The following is a 27,112-nucleotide window of genomic DNA, read 5'->3' as shown; positions in this document are numbered from 1 at the left end:
CACAATGCAATGAAGCTAGAAATCAACAACTCTCTACATCATATGCAAACATATGAAGGATGAACAAGTTCTGAATGAACAATGAGTCATAGAAGAAATCAAAAGGGAAATCAAAAAATTTCTGGAAACAAATGAAGACAGCAATACAGCATACCAAAATTTGTGGGATACAGCAAAAGCAGTGTTAATAGGAAAGTTTATAGCAATTGGTGCCAACATCAAGAAATTGAAAGGCACCAAATAAATGAACTATCTGTGTACTTCAAGGATCTAGAAAAATAACAGCAAACCAAACCCAAAACTAGTAGAAGCAAAGAAATAATTAGAGAAGAAAAAAATCAATGAAATTGAAACCAAAAAACAATACAAAAGATCAGCAAAAAGAAGAGCTAGTTTTTTGAAAATTAAAATTGACAGTATTGAATCAACTAACCAAAAAAAGGACAGAGAAGAACCAAATCAATAAAATTAGAGATGAAAAAGGAAATGTACAACAGACACCAAAGAAATAAAAAGAATCATCAGTAACCACTACAAAGAGCTGTATGCCAACAACCTGGGAAACCCGGAAGAAATGGATAGATTCCTAGACACATACAATCTACATATATTGAGCCATGAAGACATAGAAAACCTAAACAGACCCATAACCCAGATAGAAATTGAATCAGTAATAAATTCCCTCTCAACACAGAAAAGTCCGGGACTGCATGGATTCACTACTGAATTCTACCAGAAATTTAAATAACTAATTCAAATTCTCAAATTATTCAAAATAATTGAAAGGGAGGGAATCCTCACAAATTCTTTCTATGAAGCCAGCATCACATTAATTCTTAAATCCGGGAAAGATGCAACAGAGAAAGAGAACTATAGACCAATTCCCCTGATGAACACAGATAACAAAAATGCTTAACAAAATTGTGGCCAATGGAATTCAAAAACACATCAGAAAGATCATTCACTCGGACCAAGTGGGATTTATCCCTGGTGTGCAGGGATAATTCAACATCCCCAAAATCAATGTGATACATCACATTAGCAAACTGCAGAAGAAAAACCATATGATTATCTCAATAGAAGCAGAGAAAGCATTTGACAAAATACAACACCCTTTCATGATGAAAACTCTAAGCAAATTGGGTTTAGAAGGAACATTCTTCAACACAATCAAGACAACTAATGACAAACCCATGGCCAGCATCATACTGAATGGGGAAAAGTTGGAAGCATTCTCACTGAGATTTGGTACCAGACAGGGATGTCCTCTATCACCACTGGTATTCAATACAGTCCTGAAGTTTTAACCAGAGTCTTTAGGTAAGAAAAAGAAACCAAAGGGATACAAATTGGGAAGGAGAAAGTCAAATTATCCCTATTTGCAGATTACATGATCCTATATATAGGGTATCCAAAAGACTAAGAGACTACTGGAACTCATAGAAGAGTCTGGTAAAGTAGCAGGAAATAAAGACAATACACACAAAAAATAGCCTTTGTATACAAAGACAATGCCATGGCTGAGAAAGAACTTCTAAAATCAATCCCATTTGCACTAGCTACAAAAAAGAAAAAAAAAATCAAATATCTTGGAACAAATTTAACCAAGGATGTCAAAGATCTCTCTCTCTCTCTCTCTCTCTCTCTCTCTTTTTTTTTTTTTATTCACAGTGAGAAATGAGGATATCCAAGGCTTTATTTTTTTTTTGACAGGCAGAGTGGACAGAAGAGAGAGAGAGACAGAGAGAAAGGTCTTCCTTTGCCGTTGGTTCACCCTCCAATGGCCGCTGCAGCCGGCGCACCACGCTGATCCGAAGGCAAGAGCCAGGTGCTTCTCCTGGTCTCCCATGGGGTGCAGGGCCCAAGCACCTGGGCCATCCTCCACTGCACTCCCTGGCCACAGCAGAGAGCTGGCCTGGAAGAGGGGCAACCGGGACAGAATCTGGCGCCCCGACCGGGACTAGAACCCGGTGTGCCGGCGCCGCAAGGCGGAGGATTAGCAGGGCTTTATTTTGTAATGCAGAGGCCACATCGTGGCCCCAATCCCTCTTCCCACCCTGTACTTCTTAAATGTTTATCACTCTAGGAGACCCAGCAATCCCCTCATGAAAAGATCTCTTACAATGAGAAATACAAAACTTTAAAGAAAGAAATAGAAGATACAAAAAAATAGAAAAATCTTCCATATTCATGGATTGGAAGAATCAATATTATCAAAATGTCCATTCTTCTGAAAGCAATTTATAGATTCAATGCAATACTAATCAAAATACCAAGACATTCTTCTCAGATCTAGAAAAAATGATGCTGAAATTCATATGGAGGCATAGGAGACCTAGAATAGCTACAGCAATCTTATCGAACAAAAACAAAGCTGGAGGAATCGCAATATCAGATTTTAAGACATACTACAGGGGCCAGCACTGTGGCAAACGGGTAAAGCTACCTCCTGCAGTGCTGGCATTCCACATGGGCGCTTGTTCAAGTTCTGGCTGCTCCACTTCTGATCCAGCTCTCTGCTATAGCCTTGGAAAGTGGCAGAAGATGGTCCAAGTCCTTGGGCCCCTATACCATGTCAGAGATCCAGAAGAAGCTCCTGGCTCCTGACTTCGTATCGGCACAACTCCAGCCATTTCGGCCAATTGTGGAGTGAACCAGAGGATGGAAGACTTTTCTCTTTCTCTGCCTCTCCTCTCTCTGTGTAACTCTTTCAAATAAATAAATAAGCCTTAAAAAAAAAAAAAAAAAAGGACATACTACAAGGCAGTTATAATCAAAAAAGCCTGGTACTGGTACTGAAACAGATGGATTGACCAATGGAAGAGAATAGAAACCCCGGAAATCAATCCAAACATCTACAACCAACTTATATTTGACCAAGGAGCTAAAAACAATCCCTGGAGTAAGGACAGTCTCTTCAACAAATAGTGCTAGGAAAACTGGATTTCCACATGCATAAGTTTGAAGCAAGACCCCCACCTTACACCTTACACAAAAATCTACTCAACATGGATTAAAGCTCTAAATCTAAGACCCAACACCATCAAATTAATTGAGAACATCGGGGAAACCCTGCAAGACATTAAAACAGGCAAAGAGTTCCTGGAAAAAACTCCAGAGGCAAAGGCAGTCAAAACCAAAATTTACAAATGGGATTACTTCAAATTGAGAATCTTCTGTACGGACAAAGACACAGGAACGCAAAAAGTCAACTGACAGAATGGGAGAAGTTATTTACAAACTATGCAACTGATAAAGGATTAATAACCAGAATCTACAAAGAGATCAAGAAACTCCAAAACAACAAAACAAACAACCCAGTTAAGAGATGGGCCAAGGACTTGAGCAGACATTTTTCAAAAGAGGAAATCTAAATGGCTAACAGACACATGAAAAAATGTTCAGGATCACTAGCTGTCAGGGAAATGCAAATTGAAACCACAATGAGGTTTCACCTGATTCTAGTTAGAGTGGCTCTCATACAGAAATCAAGAAACAACAAATGCTGGAGAGGATGTGGGGAAAAAGAAAACCTAATCCACTGTTGGTGGGACTGTAAACTGGTAAGGCCACTATGGAAGACAGTATGAAGATACCTCAAAAATCTGAACATAGACCTACCATATGACCCAGCCATGCCACTCCTGGGAATTTACCCAAGGGAAATGAAATCAGTAAACAAAAAAGCTATCTGCACCTCCATGTTTATTGCAGCTCAATTCACAATAGCTAAGACATGGAATCAACCTAGCTGCCCATCAACCAAAGACTGAATAAAGAAATTAGGGGATATGTTCACTATGGAATAGTATACAGCAGTTTTTAAAAAAATGAAATCCAGTCATTTGCAACTAAATGGATCAATCTGGAAAACTTCATACTTAGTGAAATAAGCCAGTCCCAAAGGGACAAATACTATACGTTCTCTCTTATCTATGAGAACTAGTAGTGCACCTAAAATGAAAGCTGTTGAAGTGAAATTGACACTTTGAGAAACAATGGCTTGAACAGCCCTCATCTTGACTGTTGAGGAACAATTTTTTATTTTTTTTTTCTCTTCTTCATACCATATGTTGAACTCTTTATTTAATATAGAGTAATCATATATATATAAAGTCAACTGAAAATAGATCTCAGTAAAAAATAAGAGGGGGAATAAGAGAGGGAAGAAGAAGTTTGTTACTATCAAGCTGTAAAATGCCATCTTAATTGTTGAAGTGATTATATTAAGTGCTAAGGTTAACATACAGATATGATTAAGTTTTGGAAGAGATCATATAAATAGCATGAAGTGCCTGGTAATAACAGAATCAAAAAGGAGGGAATTGGGGCCAGTGTTGTGGTGTATTGGGTAAAGCCACCGCCAGCAGTGCCAGCATCCCATATGGGTGCTGGTTTGAATCCCAGCTGCTCTACTTCTGATCCAGATCTCTGCTATGGCCTGGGAAAGCAACAGAAGATGGCCCAAGTCCTTGGGCCTCTGTACCTGCATGGGAGACCCAGAAGAAGCTCCTGATTTCTGGCATTGGATCGGTGCAGCTCTGGCCGTTGTGGCCAATTGGGGAGTGAACCAGTGGATGGAAGACCTCTCTCTCTCTTTCGCCTTTCCTTCTCTCTCTCTGTGTAACTCTGAGTCTCAAGTAAATAAATAAATGTTTTTTTTTTTTTTTAAAGGAGGGAATGCCCAACATAGCAAGCAGTCCACACAGCAGACTCATAGATTGACATTCGCTTTAAGTAACACTCTGACCTCAGAATCAGCCCTTAAGGCATTCCAATGTGGCTGAAAACCCCATGAGAGCAATTCAGGCATGGAAAGCCAAGACACTGTGGCAAAACATATCCTACATGAAGGATCTCTTCAAGTGGAAAGAAGGGACCATCAAAGAAGGATGTACTTTTCTCTGAAAGGTGGTGAGAACTTCCACTTTGCTTATGGCCTTGTGTAAATAATGATGGAGTTTATTGTCAAAAAAGGTTTCTATAGCCTTGGAAGTTCGTGCCAAGAGCCTCAGGTGATCACTGATATCATAAATAAGAGTGTCAATTGTTAAATTAATAAAGGAATCACTGTGCACTTACTCGCCATGTAGGACTTCTGTCCTTAATGAGTTGTACTATGAGAATTAACTGTAAAACTTGTTCTCAAACAGTACTTTATATGTTGTGTGTGGGGGGGTGAAAACTGCTGAAATCTTTACTTAATATAGAGTTGGTCTTCTGTATATAAAGTTAATTAAAAATGAATCTCAATGAAGAATGGGATGGGAAAGGGAGTAGGAGGTAGGATAGGAGTAGGGGTAGGTGTGTGGATATGGGGGGAAAACCACTGTATTCCTCTATGAAATCTGCATTCATTAAATAAAAGCTTTTTAAAAAATGTTAGGAGGTACAAGACAATTGTTTCTTTTCACATATGGCGGCAAAGCTGTAATGATATATATTTGCTTAAGGCAAGGAGTCTCTCGCAGGCGTGTGCTGTTCTGGCAAATGTAGATCCTAGGTCACAGGCGTGGAAGTCTGAGAGAGTGTGGATGAGACATGGTAGTCCCACCTGTACCTTCCTTCCTTCCCTTTGGGTGTCAGTGCACGTCTGGATATCACAGGCAGCATGAGTGTTTGAGAGACATCTCAAACTCAGGAGAGATAAAAGCTGAAGGACTCCTGTTTTTATTCGCTCATTCCAGATGAAAAGCAAACCCATCTACAGCAGTCATTCCCCTGGGCATTCCCCTGCTTGCTCAGATATTGAGATTCCTTTGACACTCAGAGCTTAAAAAAAAAAAAAGGCCTGATCAGCTGTACGACTGCCTGGCCTAGTTGCAAAGTAAGGGGAAGTATTAACTACAATACTATTGTCCAACTATATCTCTTTTGTTGTAAAAAAGGGAAGTGGGTTGAGGTCCCTTATGGATATGCTTTCTTTGCATTGAGACAATACAGAATTCTATAAAGCTTGTTGGATTGATTCAAATATTATGGCAGCTCTATCTCTTCCAGGACCACAACGACCTCCCTGTAATCCACCCACTTCTCCTATTTTTCCTCTGTACTCAAAATCCTTAGCTCCCCCAGAGCCTCATGCCAATTTGCTACTTCTTCAGCAGACGCCTGGAAGGCAGAGACCTATTGGGTCCAAGTCCCTTTTTCTCTGCAAGACTTCAGGCAGTTTAAGGGGGATCTAGGTAGCTTCACAGATGACCCAGATCATTACATAGATGCAGTCCAGAACTTCACACAGGTGTGTGAATTAATCTGGAAGGATGTAATGCTGTTCCTCAGCCAGACTCTAACAAGGTCACAAAAGCTTGCAGCCAGCCATACAGGCAGCAGAGAAATTTGGGGATGTGTTCTATGAATCCCATTGACATGACCATCAAATTGCAACATATGAACAAGAGGTGCTGCAGTTCCCTAGGATGATCCTGAGACCCTAACATTCCAGTAGATGATTGGCAAAGAAGGCATTTTATTGTCTGTATGATAGTGGGTCTAAAGAGCATAGAAACAAATTCCTTAATTACTCTAAATTACCTCAGATCCATTAAGGGCCATAGGAAAATCTTTCTGCCCTCATGGAAAACCTGAGGGAGACTTTAAAGAAATATGCCCCAACATACCTTGATTGTGTAGAGGGACAGGCAATTTTAAAGGAGCAATTCCTGACCTAGTCTCCTGCAAACATCAGGAAACAACTTCAGAAATTTGTAATGGGACCTGAAAGCACCCTAGATAAATCTCTACCACCACAGTCTATTATAACAGGGATGAAGACAGAACACAAAGCATGAGAGGATGGACAGGAGGAGAGGTATGCTCCTGGTGGCAGCTGCACAGCCACAATCCTGATGCCATTGCTGCAAAGGCAGTGAACACTTCATCACACATGGTCAGAGCAGACCTCCCCACCGCCCCGGGCCATGTCCCATTTGGAAAGGAGATCACTGGAGTATGACTGCCCCTGAAGGCCAAGAATTCCAGGGACAGGCATTTCCAAAAAACTTTCCACATAGGACTGAAGGGGCCTGGGGGCCTCTTTCCAGGCTATATGACACATCAGATCAGTATCAACTAGCTCCAGGGAGTTCTTATAGAAGGCCTATAAATTTCCTCTAGATACTAGAACAACTTTTTCTGTCCACTCCAGCTTTGCCCCCTCTCTCATACTATACTCATAAATGGTGTCTCAGGATCTCCTCAGGTTAAACAGTTCACCCAACCTTTGACTACATCTGGAATGAGCTAATATTTACTCCCTATTTTATCATACCAGAAATCCCAGCATCTTTGCTAGGTAATGACCTCCTAAGCCCAGATGAAGACCACAGTTCTTTAAGGACCAGGGGAGACTTTGTCTCCCCTCTTACATAGACAGACATCAATCTTGAAGTTTGGAGTATCCAGGGAAAAGTTGGTAGGGTTATAGGTGCTCAGCCTACCCAAGTTCCTCCTAAAAACAAGAACAAAAACAACAACAACAAAAAAAACCGACCAACCAAAAAAACCATCCTCCTTCCCTCATCAGAGACAATATCCACTAAACCTTGAGACTTGGGGCTGCTGCTGTGGCTTAGTGAGTAAAGTCGTCACCTACAGTGCCAGCTATGGGGGCGGGTTTGTGTCTCAGTTGCTCCACTTCTGATCCAGCTCCCCTGCTAAAGCACTTGGGAAAGCAGCAGAAGATGGTCCAACTACTTGGGCCCCTGCACCCACAAAAGAGACCCAGAAAAAGTTCCTGGCTTCATATTTGCATAGCTGCAGCTGTTGCAGTCATTTGGGGAGTAAACCAACAGATGGAAGATTGATCTCTAACTCTGCCTTTTAAAAACAAACAAACAAACAAACAAAAAAGACTGAGATTACAAAAAGGCTAAAGCCATCGCAGTCATTCTTAAGGTGTCAACAAGTTTTGAAATCATGCAATAATCCCTGCAACACCGCTATTCTAGAGGTTTAAAAGGAAATGGACAATGGAGACTACCACAGGATCTTCACCACATTAATAAGGCTATGGTGCCCATACATTCCATTGTTCCTAATACCATTACCTTGCTATCACAGAGTCCAGAAGCGTGGCCTGGTTCAGTTTTTTAGATGTAAAGGATGCCTTCTTCTGCATTCCTCTGCACCCTGATTTGCAATTTCTGTTTGCCCTGCCTAAGCCTCTCCATGGGTAAAATCTTTAATCTTTATGTAACTGAAAGAAAAGGAATGGCTTTAGGAGTATTAACTGAAAGGACCAGCACAACAACCTTACTAAGATTATCTCAGTAAGGGACTTGATTTAGTGGCCAAGGGATGGCCAGCCTGCCTCTGAGCAGTGGCTATTATCACCCTCGTCATTCCTGAAGCCAGCAAACGTATCTTGGGGCAGGATTCAATAGTGTATACACCCCATATTGTAACTGGATTGCTGGCCTCAAAAGGAAGGCTTTGGTTAACAGATAACTGTCCCTTAAAATACCAGACATTAATAGTAGAAAGCCCTGCAGTTCAGATCAAGACAGGCTCCTCTTTTAATCCCCCCACTTACCTCTCAGAGGTAAGGAAGATCCCAGGCATGACTGTGAACAGGTAGTTTTGCAGATGCATGCAGCCAGAGATGATCTTAAGGAAACTCCCCTAGGAAAATCTGGACTGTGTCCTCTTCACAGATGGGAGTTTCTTTGTGGAACAGGGAAGCTGCTGGGCTTGTGAAGGTCTCAGGCCACAATGCCTGGATCCATCATGGTAAAGTAATTTCCAGCATCCCAGACTGCGGAAGACTGTCTGACATAGCAAAGATGACTACTTGTGTGAAGCTTCTGAGAGACGTGAGCTGTTAGGAAGACCCCACCTCTAGATCAGTAATAAATACGACTCAGCCACGTGCAGCTGAAATTCTGCGTTTCTTTTTGTCCTTGGTTCTCTGATCACCCTTACTGCTTCTCTCCCTTCCCATAAACTAACTTTATTATATCACGTTTAAAAACCCTTCTAGAAAGTTTTTATTCCCCCATTTGTTGAATTCTTTACTTAGTACAGAGTTAATCTTCTGTATATAAAGTTAATTCAAAATAGATTTTAGTAAAAATAAGATTGGGGATAGGAGAGGGAGGAGAAAGAGAGTTTTATTTGTGAAATGCATTAAGTTTGTATTCCTTAAATAAAAGGTTTCTTTGGGGGGCGGGGGGAGCCCTTCCTAGAGATGCTTCTCCTTTTACAGCCTGTGCCCCTAACTGGTCTGACAGAATGTCTGAATGTGCCAGGGCAAGGTCCCTGCATGCAACCCTGAGTGATGCAAATGTCAATGGGGATGGCATGCTAGTGCACTGAGCTTTGCAGTAAGCAATACAATAAGGGAACAATGACACATACTGCTGCTGTGGACTACAGGTGGTACGTGCTTGCAGGCAAATTGTAGCTAGGGTAACATATTGCCTAGATGTTGAGATAAGCTGAACCACGTGTACCAAGTCCCAGCCTGATCTAACCAACTGTCCCTTCCAAGTCCAGCCTGATCTACAGAGAAAGATGCTTTGTTCCTTTAAGATCTATAATGTGCCTAGGCAGAATAAAATGTCACTAGTAAAATCAGACTGTCAAGACTGCAGCTTAAGAGTTTCCTCTCTTCAGCTACAGTATATGCGGGTCAGTCTCTTGATTTACAATGTCAAAATAAACACCCAAAGTTAACAGGAACTGTCCTCTGCATAAGAGAAGGAACAGGCCGGCACCGCGGCTCAATAGGCTAATCTGCCTGTGGCGCCAGCGCATTGGATTCTGTCCTGGTTGCTTCTCTTCCAGTCTAGCTCTCTGCTGTGGGCTGGGAGTGCAGTGGAGGATGGCCCAAGTGCTTGGGCCCTGCACCAGCATGGGAGACCAGAAGAGGTACCTGGCTCCTGGCTTCGGATTGGCGCGGTGCACCAGCCGCAGCGGCCGTTGTAGGGTGAACCAAGGGAAAAAGGAAGACCTTTCTCTCTGTCTACTCTGTTAAAAAAAAAAGAGAGAGAGAGAGAGAGAAGGAACAAAAATATACAGCCCAACCAGATGCCAACCTGGATGGTATAATCTAACCAGATCAAACAATAAAGAACCTTGGCATTGGCTGAGTACAAGCAAGGAAAATAGATACAGGGTTATACAGCTGTGTAATGAAGGAGGTCTTACTAACACTACCTACTTAATGACAAATATACTTTAACTCTTCTCACCAAACTATATGCTCTCACTCTTATGGGAAAGTTCTTTTTATTTTTTAAATTAAAAAAAATTTTTTTTTTACATGCAGAGTTAGTGAGAGAGAGAGACAGAGACAGAGAGAAAGGTCTTCCTTCTGTTGGTTTACCCCCCAAATGGTTGCTGTGGCCGGTGTGCTGCGGCCTGCAGGCCGCGCTGATCCGAAGCCAGGAGCCAGGTGCTTCCTCCCGGTCTCCCATGTGGCCAAGCACTTGGGCCACCCTCCATTGCTATGGGAAAGTTCTTTGACAACTGGGGAGATTTCTTTAGAAATCGGAAGTGGTTGCTTTGGCCGTCACTCTTCCTAGGACCAATAAGTGCCATTCTTTTTATTCTCTTGGTAGGACCATGTATAATAAACTGTCTTACACATTTTATGTCTTCTAGGATTAAACAACTAGAAGCCAACAACTCCAGGTGGTACTCCAGATGAAGCCTCAAGGAAATCTGCATTTAGCTTGACCTTCAGAGGAATCCTCTGCTGCCGTCTGCTGTGTCCCTTAATGACTCCCCCTTTCAGCATGAAGCAGCCAGAAAGATCATGGCCCCATACCCTCAGGGGGCATGAAAGTGGTAAGGTGGGAGGTGTTGGTTGGGCTAATGGGCAGTTAGGTCAGTTAACTGCACTTAGTTTTTCTTAAAGCTAGACAAGATTGTAATCCCTGCCTTCTGATTAGCTCTTATTCTGCTCCTCCCCAGTTTGGTTAAATCTAGGTTTGATTTACAGAAACGGGCCAATCAGAAAGAGCCACTTCAAGCTTACAAAAGGCAGACCATGGCAAGCTTCTTCGGCATTTCCCACCTTGGAGCACACCCCTACCCCAACTGCTGTGGCAGGAAGTTTCTCACTTTCAATAAATCTTGCTTTTCTCACTGTCCCTGTTTGCTTGGAAATTCTTCTTTGTTGTCAAGATTATCCTTGTCCTCATCCCACCACAACAGAAAGACCACCCATGTTCACGGGTTGGAAGAATACAGTTAAACGTTCATACTACCAAAAGCAAATTACAGATTTCATGAAATTTCTATCAAACTACAGATGACATTCTTCACAAAACTAGAAAAAGCAATCATGCAGCTCACATTGAAGTAAAGACCCTGAATAACCAACCAATATTGAGTGAAAAATGAAAACAAAACCAACAAACAAAAGTTGCAAGCATCATAATACCAGATTTCAAGACACACTACAGAGCTATTGTAATCAAAATGCATGGGATGGGCATAAAAACAAACACAAAACCCAATGGAACAGAATGGATATCCCAGAAATAAATCCATGCACCTACAGCCAATTGATTCTTGACAAATTCACCAATAACACAAAGAGAAGAAAGGATGGATTCTTTAATAAATGGTGCTGAGAAAAATGGATATCTACATAAAGACAGAAAAATTGACACCCCTCCTCCCCCCAGTTCTCACTCTACCATAGGCAATGATTTTATAGATAAGACCTCAAATGCTCAGGCAACAAAAGCAAAACTAGATAAATGGGATTATAACAAAATAACAAGCTTCTGCAAAGGATACAATCAACAGAGTGAAGAAAACTGGCAGAGTGGGAGAAAATACTTGTAAACTAGTCATCTGACAAAGATTTAGAGTCCAGAATACAAGGAACTCAAAAAAACCTCAATAATGACAAAAACAATCCAGTCAAGGAATGACCAAAGGATTTGAATGGACATTCTTCAAAAGGATAAATACAAACAGCCAACAAATTTATGAAAAGAGCTCAGTATTATTAGCAATCAGAGAAAAGTAAATCAAAACCATAATGATACAGCTTCACTCCAGTTAGAATGATTATCTTCAGGGCTGGCATTGTTTTTTAATGGGTAAAGCTGCCACCTGAGATGCTGGCGTCTCATATAGGTGCTGGTTCATATCCTACCTGCTCCACTTCCAATCCAGCTCCCTGCTAATGTACCTGGGAAAATCAGAAGCTGGCCCAAGTGTTTGGGACCCTGCACCCATGTGGGAGATTCAGATGAGGCTTCTGGATTTGGCCTGGAGCACTGCCACTGAAGCCATCTGGTGAGCAAACCAGAAATGGAAGAGCTCTCTTTCTCTACTTCTCTCTATGTAACTCTCTCAAATAAATAAATCGTTAAAAAAAAAAAAAAAAGAATGATCATTAACAAAAATAAAACACTAAAAACAGATCTAACCATATGATCCAGCTATCTCACTTCCAGGGGTGTGTGTGTGTGTGTGTGTGTGTGTGTTTGTATCTCCATCCCATGGAAATCACATCAGTGTATCAAAAGAGATACATATACTCCCATGCTCACTGCTGCTCTATTCATAATAGCTAAGCTAGGGAATCAATCCAGATAATCCTCAAAAGATGAATGGGTAAAGAAAATGTGGTATATACACACAACTGAAAATTACTCAGTCACACAAAAGAATGATATACTATCATTTGCTGCAAACTGTATGGAAGTGGATGACATCATGTTAAGTGAAATAAGACTCAGAATGACAAATACATGTTCTCTCTCAATGTGGAAGCTGGGGGGAAAAGCCAATAGGAATGGAGAATAGTGATCATAAGCGACTGGGAAGGGTGTGTGTGTTTGGTGGCTGGAGGAGAGGAGACAGGGAGGTTAGATAACTGGATACCAAAACAGATACAGTAAGTTCTAGAGTTCTAAAGTACAATTGAGTGACTATACACTATTGTATATTGTATATCTTATGAATTAACAGAAGAACTCAAAAACTTGAAACAAAGTAATGACAAGGAAATACTGATCAGCATACATTGTATACATTTCCTGAAATGGCACACTATACCTCATAAATACGCACAATTATATATTAAAATTTTTTTAAAAAATTGTAATGTTTATGGAGTCAGAAATGCTTCCTGGGCTTAGATCAACTTTGAATACATGTGTTGAATCATCACACTGTATCCTTAAAATATTGTGCAATTGAACAAATAAAAAATTTAATATATGTGTTAAATTGAGTGATACTGGCTGGCGCCCTGGCTCACTTGGTTAATCCTCTGCATATGGGTGCCGGGTTCTAGTCCCAGTTGCTCCTCCTCCAGTCCAGCTCTCTGCTGTGGCCCAAGAAGGCAGTGGAGGATGGCCCAAATGCTTGGGCCCCTGCACCCGCATGGGAGACTGGGAGGAGGCACCTGGCTCATGCTTTGGAACGGCGCAGCACACCGGCCGTAGCAGCCATTTGGGGGGTGGGCCAACAGAAGGAAGACCTTTCTATCTGTCTCTCTCTCACTGTCTAACTCTGCCTGTCAATAAAAAAACAAAATTGAGTGATACCATCTTTCAGGAATACAGGAGTAGAAGGCAGACAGAGGCTGAAGAAGACTTGGAAATGACAGTGTCAGGAACTACGCACAGTTGATCTCAACCTTTAAGAAGATATTGCAATTATTGCAGCTTTGCTCAAGTAATATCTACACCTGCTCCTAGTGTGCACTCCTGCACTGAAGAAGCTGGATAGTGAGTGACTACATTTCCCAGTTTCCACTGTGCATAGGCTCCATCAGATGTCCAGGTCACACATGGAATTCTACTCTTAAAACCTGGAAGAAGGCCGGCGCCGCGGCTCACTAGGCTAATCCTCCGCCTAGTGGCGCCGGCACACCAGGTTCTAGTCCCGGTCGGGGCGCCGGATTCTGTCCCGGTTGCCCCTCTTCCAGGCCAGCTCTCTGCTGTGGCCCGGGAGTGCAGTGGAGGATGGCCCAGGTGCTTGGGCCCTGCACCCCATGGGAGACCAGGAAAAGCACCTGGCTCCTGGCATCGGATCAGCGCGGTGCGCCGGCCGCGGCGGCCATTGGAGGGTGAACCAACGGCAAAGGAAGACCTTTCTCTCTGTCTGTCTCTCTCACTGTCCACTCTGCCTATCAAAAAAAAAAAAAACAAACCTGGAAGAAGATGAGCAGATGAGGTAGAGAGCAAATGAAGGAGCTGGGTCTTCTCTCTAGTTGCAGAGATGTTCTGATCTCTTGAGGGGTGGAGAGTTGTAGTACAGGCAGCAGTACTAATTTTTGTGATTCTGCAGCTCCCTCGTCACACTAGCTCCAGGTTTTTCCTACTTAGCATCCCATTTTTTGCAGTGAGGTTCTCAGTCTCACTGATTTGAGATTTTGTAGACTAATGCCCCATAATTAATTTTTTTCTCTTAACTAGTTAGTGTCTCTCTAGCTTGAGTAGCTAGAGGTATGGCCTGCAACAAAGAAGCACAGAGTTTGGGTTTGTGGGTTCAGAGAAGATGACTTTCCAAAACAAATAACTGTGCACAGGTCAGAGGGAGTGGTCATTTATGTAACTTATGAATTATGGCCAGAGCCAGGCAAAAGTTTAAGTTTTGAATTACAACATCTCACATTTAAGGTCTTTGAAGACAGGGAGAAAAAGATAACATAATTCTGTAGCTAGATAAGAATATTCAAAGGAAATACTTAAGTTAAAAGTCTGATTTACAAATCAGAAAATTAGGTAAAAGTACACTTGTGGCCGGCGCCACAGCTCAATAGGCTAATCCTCCACCTAGCGGCGCCGGCACACCGGGTTCTAGTCCCGGTTGCTCCTCTTCCAGTCCAGCTCTCTGCTGTGGCCCAGGAGTGCAGTGGAGGATGGCCCAAGTCCTTGGGCCCTGTACCCCATGGGAGACCAGGAGAAGCACCTGGCTCCTGGCTTTGGATCAGCACGGCACACCAGCCACAGCAGCCATTGTGGGGTGAACCAACAGAAAAGGAAGACCTTTCTGTCTCTCTCTCACTGTCCACTCTGCCTGTCAAAAAAAAAAAAAAAAAAAAAAGTACACTTGAAGCCAGGCCCTGAAGGTGGGATATTTGGAGGACCAAGCAGGGGAAGACTACATAGAAAAAAGTTAACACCATCAAAACTGAGATTAATATCATGAGAAGAGTCAGACTATAGGGCTGACCTATGGAAAATTTTCTACAATAATAAGGCTGTCCTGCCCATCTGTAGCACTAAACTACTACACACCTGCTATCTTTCTGAGTCTAAACTCTTGATAGCTGTGGTTGCTTGCCTTGCCTATGTGACCAGTCCCCACATATCCCTGAAAATTGAGTCTTATGCAGGCTTCCCCGGCAGAAAAACTACACAAGTATTTTGTATTTCACTGCTTAAGGAAGCAGTATATTCTCTGTGTGATCATTCACAAAACAGAAAATATCAGAAGCCTGTGCACAGACGCCTCTAGAGACTGCCTGATGGCTTTTCTTCTTGCTTATTAATCTAGTAAGTTACAGCTGAATAAAAAAGAGAACAAATTACCAGATTTAAACACCACCCTTACATTACATCAGAGTTCTGTACCTCAGAAGTCAGGCATAGCATGACTGGGCTCTGCTCACGCTGAAGTCACCAAGCTATCCTTACACCAGGTGTGCCAACTGCTCAGCTGTCAGCTATTGTATTCTCATCTGGAACTTGGGGTCATCTTCTGGGTTCATTTTGGTTACTGACAAGGCAAATCCTTATTGTTGTAGGACTATTCTCTCCATTTCTTTGCTTGCTGACAGCTGGGGTCACTCTCAGGTTTCAGAGGCCAACTTGCATTGCTTGTCATGTGTTCCCCTCCATCTTCAAGTCAGCAACAGCATAGAAAACCCTTCTCATGCTTCAAATCATTCTGAGGACCCTTTTTACTAGCAGCCTATTTCAAAGGGCACGTGAGATTAGATCAAGGCTCACCTGGATAATCTTTTGCCATTTAACATAACACATTAAAGGTGTGAAATTTCATCAGCTGTCACAATTCTGGTTATTAGAGCAGAAATTCTTAAAAAGGCTTTTTAGAATTCCTTTTCCTAAGGAAAGAAAAAAAAAAAGAAAAAAAAAAGAAAGAAAAAATACCTTGAGAAATACGAGGGGGCTTCAAGTTCATGAAAAGTTCATGTTCTCTTAATCTACTTTTCCATGACCATTTTGAAGCCCCCTTGTAATTCATATACCACAAAAATTCACTCATTGTCTTTTGCTGGTCATACTGATTTTTTTAAAAACTGACACATAAACATTGTACATACTCATGAGGTCCCATGTGATGTTCTGATACATGTATACACCGTGTAACTGTACAAAGATAAACTCACCTACTCAAATACATAATTTCTTTATTATTAAAACATTCAAACTCTTTTTTAAAATATAAAAATGTAGCTTTTTAAAGAAACAACCATACATTATCATTATCTATAGTCATCCTATTGTGCAACATAATAGCAAAGCTTCCTAGTCCTATCTAACCATAACTTAGCACCTACTAATCAACCTTTCCTCTTCCTCACCCTCACTACTCTCCCAGGTCTTTGGTATCCACCTTTCTACTCTGAACTTTTATGAGATTGATGTTTTTACATTCCACAGAACTCCCCAACTTTTAAGTATACAACTCAGTGGCTTTTAGTATATTCAGAGTTGTGTATCCTTGCCCTCAAATGAAACTCCCTATTTTAGTACTCATTCCATACTCCCCTCTTCCACCAGCCTCCAGCAACTACTAAGCTATTTCAGTCTCTATAGATTTGCTAATTCTGTACTTTTCATGTAAATGAATCACACAATATTTATCTTTTCCAACTAGAACTTTCACTTTATTTTCAAGGTTCATCTTTGTTGTACCATGTATAAGAACTTAATTCCTTATTTTTGCTGAATAATTTTCTGTTGTATGAAGATACCACATTTTGTAAAACCATTCATCATGGGCATTTGGGTTGTTTTCACTTCTGACTTGTGAATAATACTGCTAATAACGCTTTCGTACAAGTGTTCGTGTATAAATACTTTTATTTCTCTTGGGTATATATACCTTAAAATGGAATTGCTAGGTCATATGGTAACTCACTGTTTAACCTTTTGAAGAAGTGCAAACTTCTTAAAGCTGTTTTACCATTGTGTAATCTACCAATGGTATACAAGAGTTCCAATTTTTCCACATCCTTGCACAGTTATGTCCATCTTTTTGATTACAGCTATCCTAGTTAGCAGGTGTGAAATGCTATCTGGTTATGATCTGTATTTCTCTGGTGACTAATGATGAGGATCATCTTTATATATGCTTATTGGCAATTTGTGTATCTTTGAGAAACGTCCATTCAGATCCTTTTAAATTGAATTTGTCTTTTATTGAGTTTCAGGAGTTCTTTATAGATTCCATACGTCTCTTCATATATGTTTTGCAAATATTCTGTTTTCTGGAAAGTCCTGTCACTTTCCTGATGGTATCCTTAAAAGCACACTTATTTATTTATATATTTTTTAGATTTATTTATTTATTTGGAAGGCAGAGCTACAGAGAGGGAGAGAGAGAGGGAGGGAGGGAGAGAGGTCTTCTATCCACTGGTTCACTCCCCAAATGGCCCCAATGACCAGAGCTGAGCCAGCCAAGAGCTTCTTCTGGGTCTCCCACCGGGTGTTGGGGCCCAAGGACTTGGGCCATCCTCCACTGCTTTCCTAGGCTATAGCAGAGAGCTGGATGAGAAGTGGAGCAGCTGGATCTTTAACCGGTGCCCATATGGGGGGGGGAGGGTGTGCCGGCACAGCAGGTGGCAGCTTTACCCACTATGCCACAGTACCAGCCCCCAACAATTAATTTTGATGAAGTCCTGACATCTTTTTCCTTTCATTGTTTGTGCTTTTGATGTCATTACCTAAGTATCTATTGCCTAAAGTCACGCAAGAATGAGCCCAATATCTGTTTTCTTTCAAGACTTTCATAGCTCAGCTTTTAGGTCTAAGATCAATTTGAAGTTAATTTTTATATGTGGCATGACATAGTGATTCAATTTTATTCTTCTACATGTCTATATCCAGTTATCATAGCATCATTTACTGAAAAAAATATTTTTCCTTATTGACTTGCCTTGATATTCTTGCCAAAATCAGTCAACATGACTGATGAAATATGATTTTTTTGGAGTATAAATCTTACTTCCATTGATCTGTATTTCCATCTTTATCCCAGTGCCTTAAGAATACGGTAGCTTTGTAACAATTTTTATTATAGTAAAATATACTTAATATTCATCACTACAACAAATTTTAAGTGTTCAATTCAATGGCATCAAGTGCATTTACACTGTTGTACAATCATCATCACTATTCATCTAAAGAAATTTTTCATCAGCTCCAAAGAAGTAAATACCAAAATAAAGAACAGCTGAATTAAAGAAATCTTTTCCCCTCTTTTCCAAGATTGTTTTGGCTATTCTGGCACTCTTGCATTTCCATGTTAATTTTAGGACTGCATCAGTCTGCTAATCTCTTCAAGACTTTGATAAGAATTGTAGATCTTAGATGTATAGATCAATTTGGGGAATGCTGGGTTTTTAACAATATTAATGCTTTGAATCCAGAAAAATGATTTGTCTTTCCATATATTTTGTTCTGCTTTAATTTCTCACTGTGTGTGTATGTGTGTGGCAGAGGAAGAGGAACAGAAAAGGTGAGAAGAGTGAAGGCACCTCCCCATCTTCTGGCATACTCCTCAAATCCCTGCATTGGCTAGGAGCCAGGAATTCCAGGTCTCCGGAGTGGTGGTAACCCAACTACCTGAATTATCACCACTGCTTCCCAGGATCTGCATTAAGCAAGAAGGAGGAATGAGACATGGGAGCCAGTATTTGAATCCAGGCACTCTGGTGTGGGATGTGGACATCCTAACCAGTGTCTTAATCATCAGGCCAAATGTCCACCTCTCCACATTCTTTTGTAGTTTTCAGTGCATAAGTCACTGATTTCTGTACATTTACAAGGATTCTATTCTCTTTGATACTACTACAAATGGAATTAATAACTTTTTTTGGATTGTTCATTGCTAGTATATAGCTTTTTTGCCTTCTCTTTTCTGGACTCCTCAAGTTCTTTTTCTTTTTAATATAAGATCATGTTATTTGAAAGTGTACATATTGTACTTCTTCCTTTCCAGTTTGGATGCCTTCACTTTTTTTTCTTGGTGCCAGTTTGCTCGGCTATGACCCTGATACAATAATAAATAGAAGTAGCAAGAATCGAATTCCCAAGACTTATTTACGTATTTGAAAGTCAGAGTTACAGAGACAGAGAGAAATCTTCCATCTGCTGGTTCACTCTCCAGATGGCCACTACAGCTAGGGTTGGGCCAGGTGGAAGCCAGGAGCTTGTTCTGTGTGTCCCATGCAGGTGGCAGGGGCCTAAGCATTTGGGTCACCTTCTGCTGCTTTTCCCAGGCCCCTAGAAGGGAGCTGGATGGGAAGCAGAGCAACTGAGACGTGAACCTTTGCCCACATGGGATGCCAGCATCACAGGTGGCAGCTTTACCTGCTACGCCATAACGCCAGCTCCTGGAACTCTTTTTCTCAAAAAAAATATTGAGAGACAGAAAGAACTGCCACGTGTTGGCCCTGTGGGCATCACAACCTGGAGCTTCATCACTAAGCCAAACATCCACTCCAGCAGGATTCTTATTGTGCAGAAACAGTGAACACAGCAAGCCCAATACTTCAATCCTCAGAAAGCACTGCTCAGAAGTTTGGTTCTTGGGGCTGGCGCCCTGGCGCACTGGGTTGGTCCTCCGCCTGCGGCGCCGGCATCCCATATGGGCACCAGTTCTGTGGTTGCTCCTCTTCCAGTTCAGCTCTCTGCTATGGCTCGGGTGCTTGGGCCCCTGCACCTGCATGGGAGACTGGGAGGAGGCGCCTGGCTCCTGGCTTCAGATCGGCACAGCTCCGGCCGTTGGGGCTATTTGGAGAGTGAACCAACGGAAGGAAGACCGTTCTCTCTTTCTCTCTCACTGTCTGTAACTCTACCTGTCAAGTAAATAAATAAAAATCTTAAAAAAAGTTTGGTTCTTGGCTGTTACCTGGGAACTTGGATTCCCACCATTCCCTGGTAAGAATTGCTCAGTGTGCTTAAACTGTTAGTGCAAATACTGCATTTTATACTGAGTACTTGCTTTTCTTCAGGGAGTCTAGGATTTGGGTTTATGCTAAGCAGAGATGCCTACATGACTGATTTTCAATTAAAGGTGTGGACTTCAAGGTTCAGGTATGCTTCCTAGGTGGACAACATTTCAGATAAAATGTTGCTGGAGGAAATTAAGTGTGTCCCATGTGATTTCACTAGACAGGGACTCTTGAAAGCCTGAAGCTGATTTCCTTGATGAGCCCACATGCAACTTTCTGTTTGCTGATTTTGCTTTGTATACTTTTGCTGTAATAAATCATGCATAAGTATGACCATCCCCCAAGTCCTGTAATCATCATAGCAAAATATCAGATCTGGGTGTGGTCTTGGGTGACCCTTGACATATTTTTCTTATTTCTGATCTTCAGCAGAAAGTAGTCAGTTTTTCATCATTAAGTAATATGTTACCTGTAGGTTTTCCAGAGATGGCCTTTATTAGGTTGAGAAAGTTCTATCTCTATATATCCTATTTCTAGATTTAAAAAAAATTCAAACACTTATTTGAAAGTCAGAGTTACAGAGAAAGAAGACAGATAGACAGATAGATAGATACTGGTTCACTCATTAGATGGTTGCTACCCCCAGGGCCAGACCAGGCCTAAGTCAGGAACCAGGAGCTTTTTCTAGGTCTCCTATGTGGATGGCAGGGGCCCAAACACTTGGGCCATCTTCTGCTACTTTTCCCAAGCCATCAGGATGGAGCTGGATCAGAAGTGGAGCACTGCACATCCTATATGGGTGCCAGTTCAAGTCCCAGCTGCTCCACTTGCGATCCAGTCACCTGCTATGCCTGGGAAAAGAGCAGAAGATGGCTCAAGTGCTTGGGACCCTGCACCCACGTGGAAGACTCGGAAGAAGCTCCTGGCTTCAGATCAGCTCAGCTCTTGTCATTGAGGCCATCTGGAGAGTGAACTAGCGGATCGAAATCTTTCTCTCTGTCTCTCTCCCTCTCTGTAATTCTACCTCTCAAATAAATAAAATCTTTAAAAAAAAAAAAAAAAAGGCTGGCACCGCGGCTCACTTGGCTAATCCTCCGCCTGCAGCACTGGCACCCCGGGTTCTAGTCCCGGTTGGGGGGCCAGGTACTAGTCCCAGTTGCTCCTCTTCCAGTCCAGCTCTCTGCTGTGGCCCAGGAAGGCAGTGGAGGATGGCCCAAGTGCTTGGGCCCTGCACCCGCATGGGAGACCAGGAGGAAGCACCTGGTTCCTGGTTTCAGATTGGCGCATCGCGCAGGCTGTAGCAGCCATTTGGGGGTGAACCAATGGAAAAGGAAGACCTTTCTCTCTGTGTCTCTCTCACTGTCTTAACTCTGCCTGTCCAAAAAAAAAAAAAAAAAAATTTTTTTTAAAAAAGTGGAGCAGCTGGGACACAAACTGGCTCCAGACAGGATGCCAGCATTACAAGTGGTGGCTTTACTTGCTATGCCACAACACCAGCCCCTTAAAAAAATTTTTTAATAGGGGGGCTGGTGTTGTGGTACAATGGGTTAAGGCTGCAGCTTACAACGTTGGCATCCAATATCCAAATGTTGGTTTTAATCCTGGATGCACTGCTTCCGTTCAGCCTCTTGGTAATGCTCCTGGAAAGGCAGAGGAAGATGGCCCCGGGCACTCACGTGGGAGACTTGGATGACATTCTTGATTTCAGCTTGGTCCAGCCCTAGCTATTGCAGGCATTTGGGAAGTGAATCAGCAGATGAAAGATCTCGATCTCTCTTCCTCCCCGTCCTTCCCTTCCTCTCTGTCCCTGTCACTCTGCCTTTCAAATAAATAAATAAACCTTTTTTAAAAAAATGTTTAAGTCATGAAAGGGCATCAGATTTTGTTAAGCACTTTTTCAGCATTTATTGAGATAACCATGATTTTTGTCATTTATTCAATTAACAGGGTGTATTACATCAATTTTCATGATAAACCCCACATTCCTAAAATAATTCACTTTTCATAATTTCTACTATAGAAAGCAGACAGACAAATTAAGAAAGCAACGTAAAAATACATAGCTTCAAGTAGTGGTAAGTACTGAGTATATTAAAAAAAGGTATTCTAAACAAAGAGATCAGTATGTATGGATGTTACTATCAGAACTACATTCAGAAAGGCTTCTCTGAGGAAACAGTATTTAATTAGAGATCTGAACGACGCCAGAAAGAGAGATATTCAGAGCAAAGTAAGTGCGGGTGGAGGGCCAAATTACAAAAGGCTTGAAGCAGGAGCAAGCTTAGTGTGTTTACAGCCACAGCCTTAACAACACGAAGGCAGCCAGGGCCAAAACAGAGTGAAAATAGTCAGAAAGGTCGACGGAGAGGCAGATCACACAGGCATCTGAGGGTCTGGAGTTCATTGTGATTGCGATGGGAAGGCACTGCAGCAGCGTCTCAGCCAGCCTGCCTACACAGCCACTCTGCTGCTCGGTTTTCTAACTCACATTCGCCTTCCAAAGTCCAGCCTCACCTCCTCCGGAACATGTTCCTTTACTTCCCAAATAGCGCCGGCCACCTCCCCGGGGCTACCTCCCCAACAATAATCATTGACCTCCCTTCACACCTCGGGGGACCTAGTCCCAGCCTTTCTCTTTCACGGAACTGTCTTTGTAGCCCCAGAGTGCAACACAGCGAGGGGTATTAAATAAACGTTGGCTCGAAGAAAAATTCTGACCCATTCAGTCGCCCAAGTTCTCCTCTGGACCACGTCCCCTCCGGATGCTGTACTCAGAGGGGCGTGCGGCTGCCGCCCCGGGAGGTCGGCGGCATCACTGTCCTCGCACTCCGCCACCACAGGAAGGGCTTGGCTTTCAAGGGTGCTGCCCTGGCTGGGAGCGCCTCTTAGAGACCCAACGTCTTAACTGTCAGGTGCTCGCTGCCCCGACTCTGCACGTCCTTCCCGGGCCCTGGGGTGGGGCACATCATGGAGGGAAGCTTAGAGGCTTCCCAGCTCTGCCTCCAAACCCTCCTGGCAAACCCTGCCCGGGCCTAGACAGGCACACCAGCTTCCCCATCTTGCATCCTTGGCAACGGAAGTCACAGCAGCGATGACCACTCATCCAACAGCGTCCGGCGTCGCACCGCCCACCCGCACCTCATCCATCGGCTCCTGTCTTCTACTCCACACTCCCCAGTCCCAGCACCCATAAGTTGGGGCTCCGACCCCACTTACCTAGGATGCGGGTGATGCCCAGGGTCAGCTTTTCCAGGTGCGGCTTGTTGGAGCCCTGCAGCGGGGGCGGCGCATCCCCCATCTCTCGCGTCCCTGTCGGGCGCGCGGCCGGGGCAGCGGCGGCAGCGGGCGTGGAAAGCCGGTCGGGCCGGAGGAAGGCGGGGCTCCGCCTCAGCGCCGCGGCCGTCAAGTCCACGGCATGCCGGGAGCTGTAGTTCTCGGCGCTTGCGAGAGCTGTGGGGAGGAGATGGGGCCCCCGGCCTGGTCTCGCAGCAGTAGTTCCGCGGGACGTTCGTTCCCGCGGCCCGGGCCTCTGCTCCACACCGCACCGCCAGGACACCGCCTGCCCTCCGCCCGGACCCTCTCGCCCCGCCGGGGCCGGGCGCGCAAGCGGGGACGGGCCTCTGCGCGGAGCAGCCAATGGGGACCGAGCCTGGAGGCCGGGGCGTGGCGGCCCCGGCGCGACGCCCGGAGTGGCGGTTGTTTCAAGATGGCGGACTCGGCGGGCCCCTCCCGCTCGGGTGCCTCCGCGTTCTGGAGCCGCGATCGTATCCTTTGCCCGCCTGCCAGGGGGCGCCGGCGCCCTCCCCCAGACGGCGAGGGGCGAGCGGTCACGTGGGAATCTGAGTGGAGAGGAAACTCCTGTGCTGGTTCCGTGGGTGGGGGCCGTGCTCTCCCGCCTGTCCTGGTGCCGGGCTTTCGCCTGTATCAGGTGTCTCCGGGCTGGAATTCCAGGTGTCTGAGCGCATCACCTATGGTTGCCTGCCCTCCCTAGCTGTGAGCTCCGGACAGATGGTCTAGAGTCGTCGCCCAGCCTGTGCCTGGCAGGGTCCCTCTGCCTTCCCTCCCGGGGTGACCCCAAGCCAGCTGAGGGTGCAGAGTGAGAGTGTGCTTGGGCGACGAGTGGGTGTGGGCAGCGCAGGGACGACTGCTGGCAGGCAGCATTTTTGCCTTGATTTAGGATTTTCCTGAGTCTGCGACGTTAGGGGAGCGAGTCAGGACCCTGTCGGACTTCTAGAGCCCATAGGTGAAGTTGGGTGTTGGTCCTGGGGCTGTAGGAGAGCTGTGGGTCTTAGTGTCGCCAGTCCGTGGTTGGGTTGTGCAGGTTAGAGAGTAAGATGCGAATCACTGAGCTTGGAAGTAACGCTGTTGACTTGCGTGGAGACTGTGGGTCACTACGGCCAGGGATCCAAGTTCTTGGGTTCTTTTGGTGTGGGACCGTGGAGCTTTGAGCCCCGTGGTAGTATTCCCAGATGAGCTGTTCGCGTGACAGCGGTGTTTTTTCCTGGATTAGGTCGACTGTTCAGGCTGAGCTTGGGTCCTGACATTTCTCGTTCCTTAAGGGGTGTTCCTTGAGAGGAGGGCAGTGATCCCGGGTCTGCAGAGGCGGGTCTGTGTCTTCGCCCGGAGTGACGATGGCATTTTTGGAGGCCATGCCCTTACCTTTGGCAGAATCACCCTTTGGACGTTCTACTGAGCTCGCAGTAAAACTTACAAAGTTACATTATAAGTTCCTCTTATACAGTTAGTAAGAGTAGACTGTCATGTGTGGAGAGAGGGATGTTTTTGCATTTTGTGCTGCTAAACGTTTAGTGTTATGTACTGACTAAATCTAATTACCACTTGTCTCCGATAGGTTCTCGGGAAACAAATGAAATCACGTAGAGATCAGAGGTGAAAACATGTAGTGCACTGTGTAAATGAAATATTTTTTCCCTTACCTGTCAGTAGTCCCTTGCACTGGGGACTTCTGGGCTGATTTCCGAAGTCAGGAAATTGAGATGAGTCTTTTTTCCTGAAACACTATCTCTGCATTGATAGAATTTTGTGACAGGAGATACTGAAAGCTTACTAGTTTATAACAACTAATGATAGTGTTCTGATGTAGAATAAATGGTTGAGGGGAGGGTTACAGTATGTAGGCTAAGCCTATGCTCTTGGTCTTAGCCTCATATGTGCACTTCTTCATGTAGTCCTATTATTCCCTATTGCATGTAAAAAAACATATATTCTCCCTTATCTCTTATATTCTCTCTTTCAAAACTTAATGGAAAAAACCATGTTTCCGTTAATAGCGAGGAATTGAAATTATATGGGAAAAGAATGGTGGTGATTACATCCTATGAAATCCAGACATAGAAAAAGAATTGAAAGGTTATTAGTATCAAGTGTTTCCCCAGCCTATTCCACCCAATGACCAGTTGCCACCCAGACTCAGATATTTTAATTTTAAGTCTCCATAGGACATATAAGCAATGCCAAATGTGAATTTGTGGCTGAATGTTTGCCGAAAGACATGACAGTTCCAACTCATTTAATATAGTTAGGTATCATGAGGTCTTCATCACTTTTCTTGTCATGTTGATAATATCCCAGACTATCCTAGAGCCTTTGGAGTAGAATTTTCAATAGAAAAATACCAAAAAGTATGTGTCTGTAATGGGTATTTCTTTCACATTGGAAAAATTTCTTTAGATTCTTGACCTAAATGATTTCAGAATGTGATTGAGAAAGTTCCCAATCCTAGATGCTTCCATCATGAGAGGACAGACAGATCATCACTGAACTTAATTTTTTTTTACTGTTGTTCTTGTGAATTGTGCATCTCCAGCATCCAGTAGACTATGATTCAACAGTGCTGTTTTGGCACAAAGCATGCACAAAGCATGCCAAACAGTATGCTTGTTGTCATTTCATGGGTTAAATCTTCCAGTAAAGTATTCCCCCTTTCATTGTAAATTGCTTTCCTCTTTCATAATAGCTCCTGGTAATGTCAGAATAAGCTAGTGTTTCTTTAATATCTAAATTTGATTGCTTATATACTTTCAGGTGTATTATCATTAACAATATTAGTTAACTTGATATTAACAAATATGAACTGCGAAGGACTTGATCAAAACATTACAAGAGCTATAGTCTCTGCCATTGAGTTTTCAAATAAAAATAGACAAAGACTTTATATTGATATAAAAATAATATACTAGCCCAGAAAATCTCTGTGGTCAGTAATAATTCCACATATATGTGTTGGTAGCAAGTAAGTCACATTCAGTAGAGTGGGCAGTATAAGTTTATTTCTTTCATATCTGAGAGGTCTGGGATAGAGATGTTCGTTCTCTCTACAAATTCTTTCTGGGTTTCTAGTTACTACTTCAATTTTGGGAGTTCGGATAGATTGGAACCAGCATTAAAGTTGCTTCCAAAGCAAAGAACTAAGGTGCACATAGAACCCTATAGTATATCCAGTGTTCAAGTACATTTTGTATATATTGTCTTTGAGTTCCCCATAAAATATACATTTGTTGAAAAATGCTCTGTTTGAAGAAGGTAAATATTTGGGTTCTTAATATTTAAGAACATTTAATATTTCTTAAAATAATGAGATAAAGATTGTGAATTATGAGAAAGGGTAAATTGGATGAAGGCAACTAGAAATGTTTTTATCCTTAATTTTTCAAAAGCTTGTTGAAGTCAGTTTATTTAGAGTTTTTAATATTTGAAAATAAATTTTCCATGAATGTAGCTAGAATATGTGTTGTGTACATAATTTGAATTACATAGAAAGATAACACGAAGTTGTTGAAAATGCCTCAAGAAATTAAATACCAATTCCATTCTTTCCTGGATGACTTACTATGAGCCAGGCATTGTTTTTATGTTTGGGGATACAATGTTGAACAGAACAATGAAAATTGGTACTCTCTTGGTGCTTACATTAAAATGAGAGACAGAAAGATGAGTAGCGCTCCCACCCTCTGGTTCACTCCACAAATG

At 43.0% G+C, this 27,112-nt stretch overlaps 2 protein-coding genes across 7 annotated transcripts in view; one reads left to right on the top strand and one right to left on the bottom strand.

Moving 5' to 3' along the window:
- The window catches only part of TPGS2 (tubulin polyglutamylase complex subunit 2), an 81,275-nt gene extending 57,799 nt beyond the window's left edge, over positions 1-23,476 (bottom strand). For 2 of the 5 annotated variants that reach the window (XR_011379364.1, XM_051851990.2), the window contains exons 1-2: positions 23,339-23,476; positions 15,930-16,045 (exon numbers count right to left, since the gene is read on the bottom strand). Coding sequence is in view for 3 of the 5 variants with exons in the window: in XM_051851990.2 (XP_051707950.1) it covers positions 15,930-15,948 (19 nt within the window). In the remaining 2 variants the exon portion in view is untranslated. Of the gene's footprint in view, positions 1-15,929; positions 16,046-21,798; positions 21,942-23,338 lie in introns of those variants that run through there. The other 3 variants (XR_007921796.2, XM_051851989.2, XM_070050306.1) reach the window with 2 other exon arrangements.
- Positions 23,477-23,537: 61 nt separating this feature from the next.
- Positions 23,538-27,112, top strand: part of KIAA1328 (KIAA1328 ortholog) — a 348,132-nt gene continuing 344,557 nt past the window's right edge. For both annotated transcript variants that reach the window (XM_017344119.3, XM_002713504.5), the window contains exon 1: positions 23,538-23,886. In XM_017344119.3, the coding sequence (XP_017199608.3) occupies positions 23,538-23,886 (349 nt within the window). The remainder of the gene's footprint in view (positions 23,887-27,112) is intronic.

The sequence above is a fragment of the Oryctolagus cuniculus genome, chromosome 10 (assembly GCF_964237555.1).
Source record: "Oryctolagus cuniculus chromosome 10, mOryCun1.1, whole genome shotgun sequence".
Lineage (NCBI taxonomy): Eukaryota > Metazoa > Chordata > Mammalia > Lagomorpha > Leporidae > Oryctolagus > Oryctolagus cuniculus.
The sequence above is the reverse complement of the archived record's forward strand: the minus strand, read 5'-3'. Positions and strand labels throughout refer to the sequence as shown.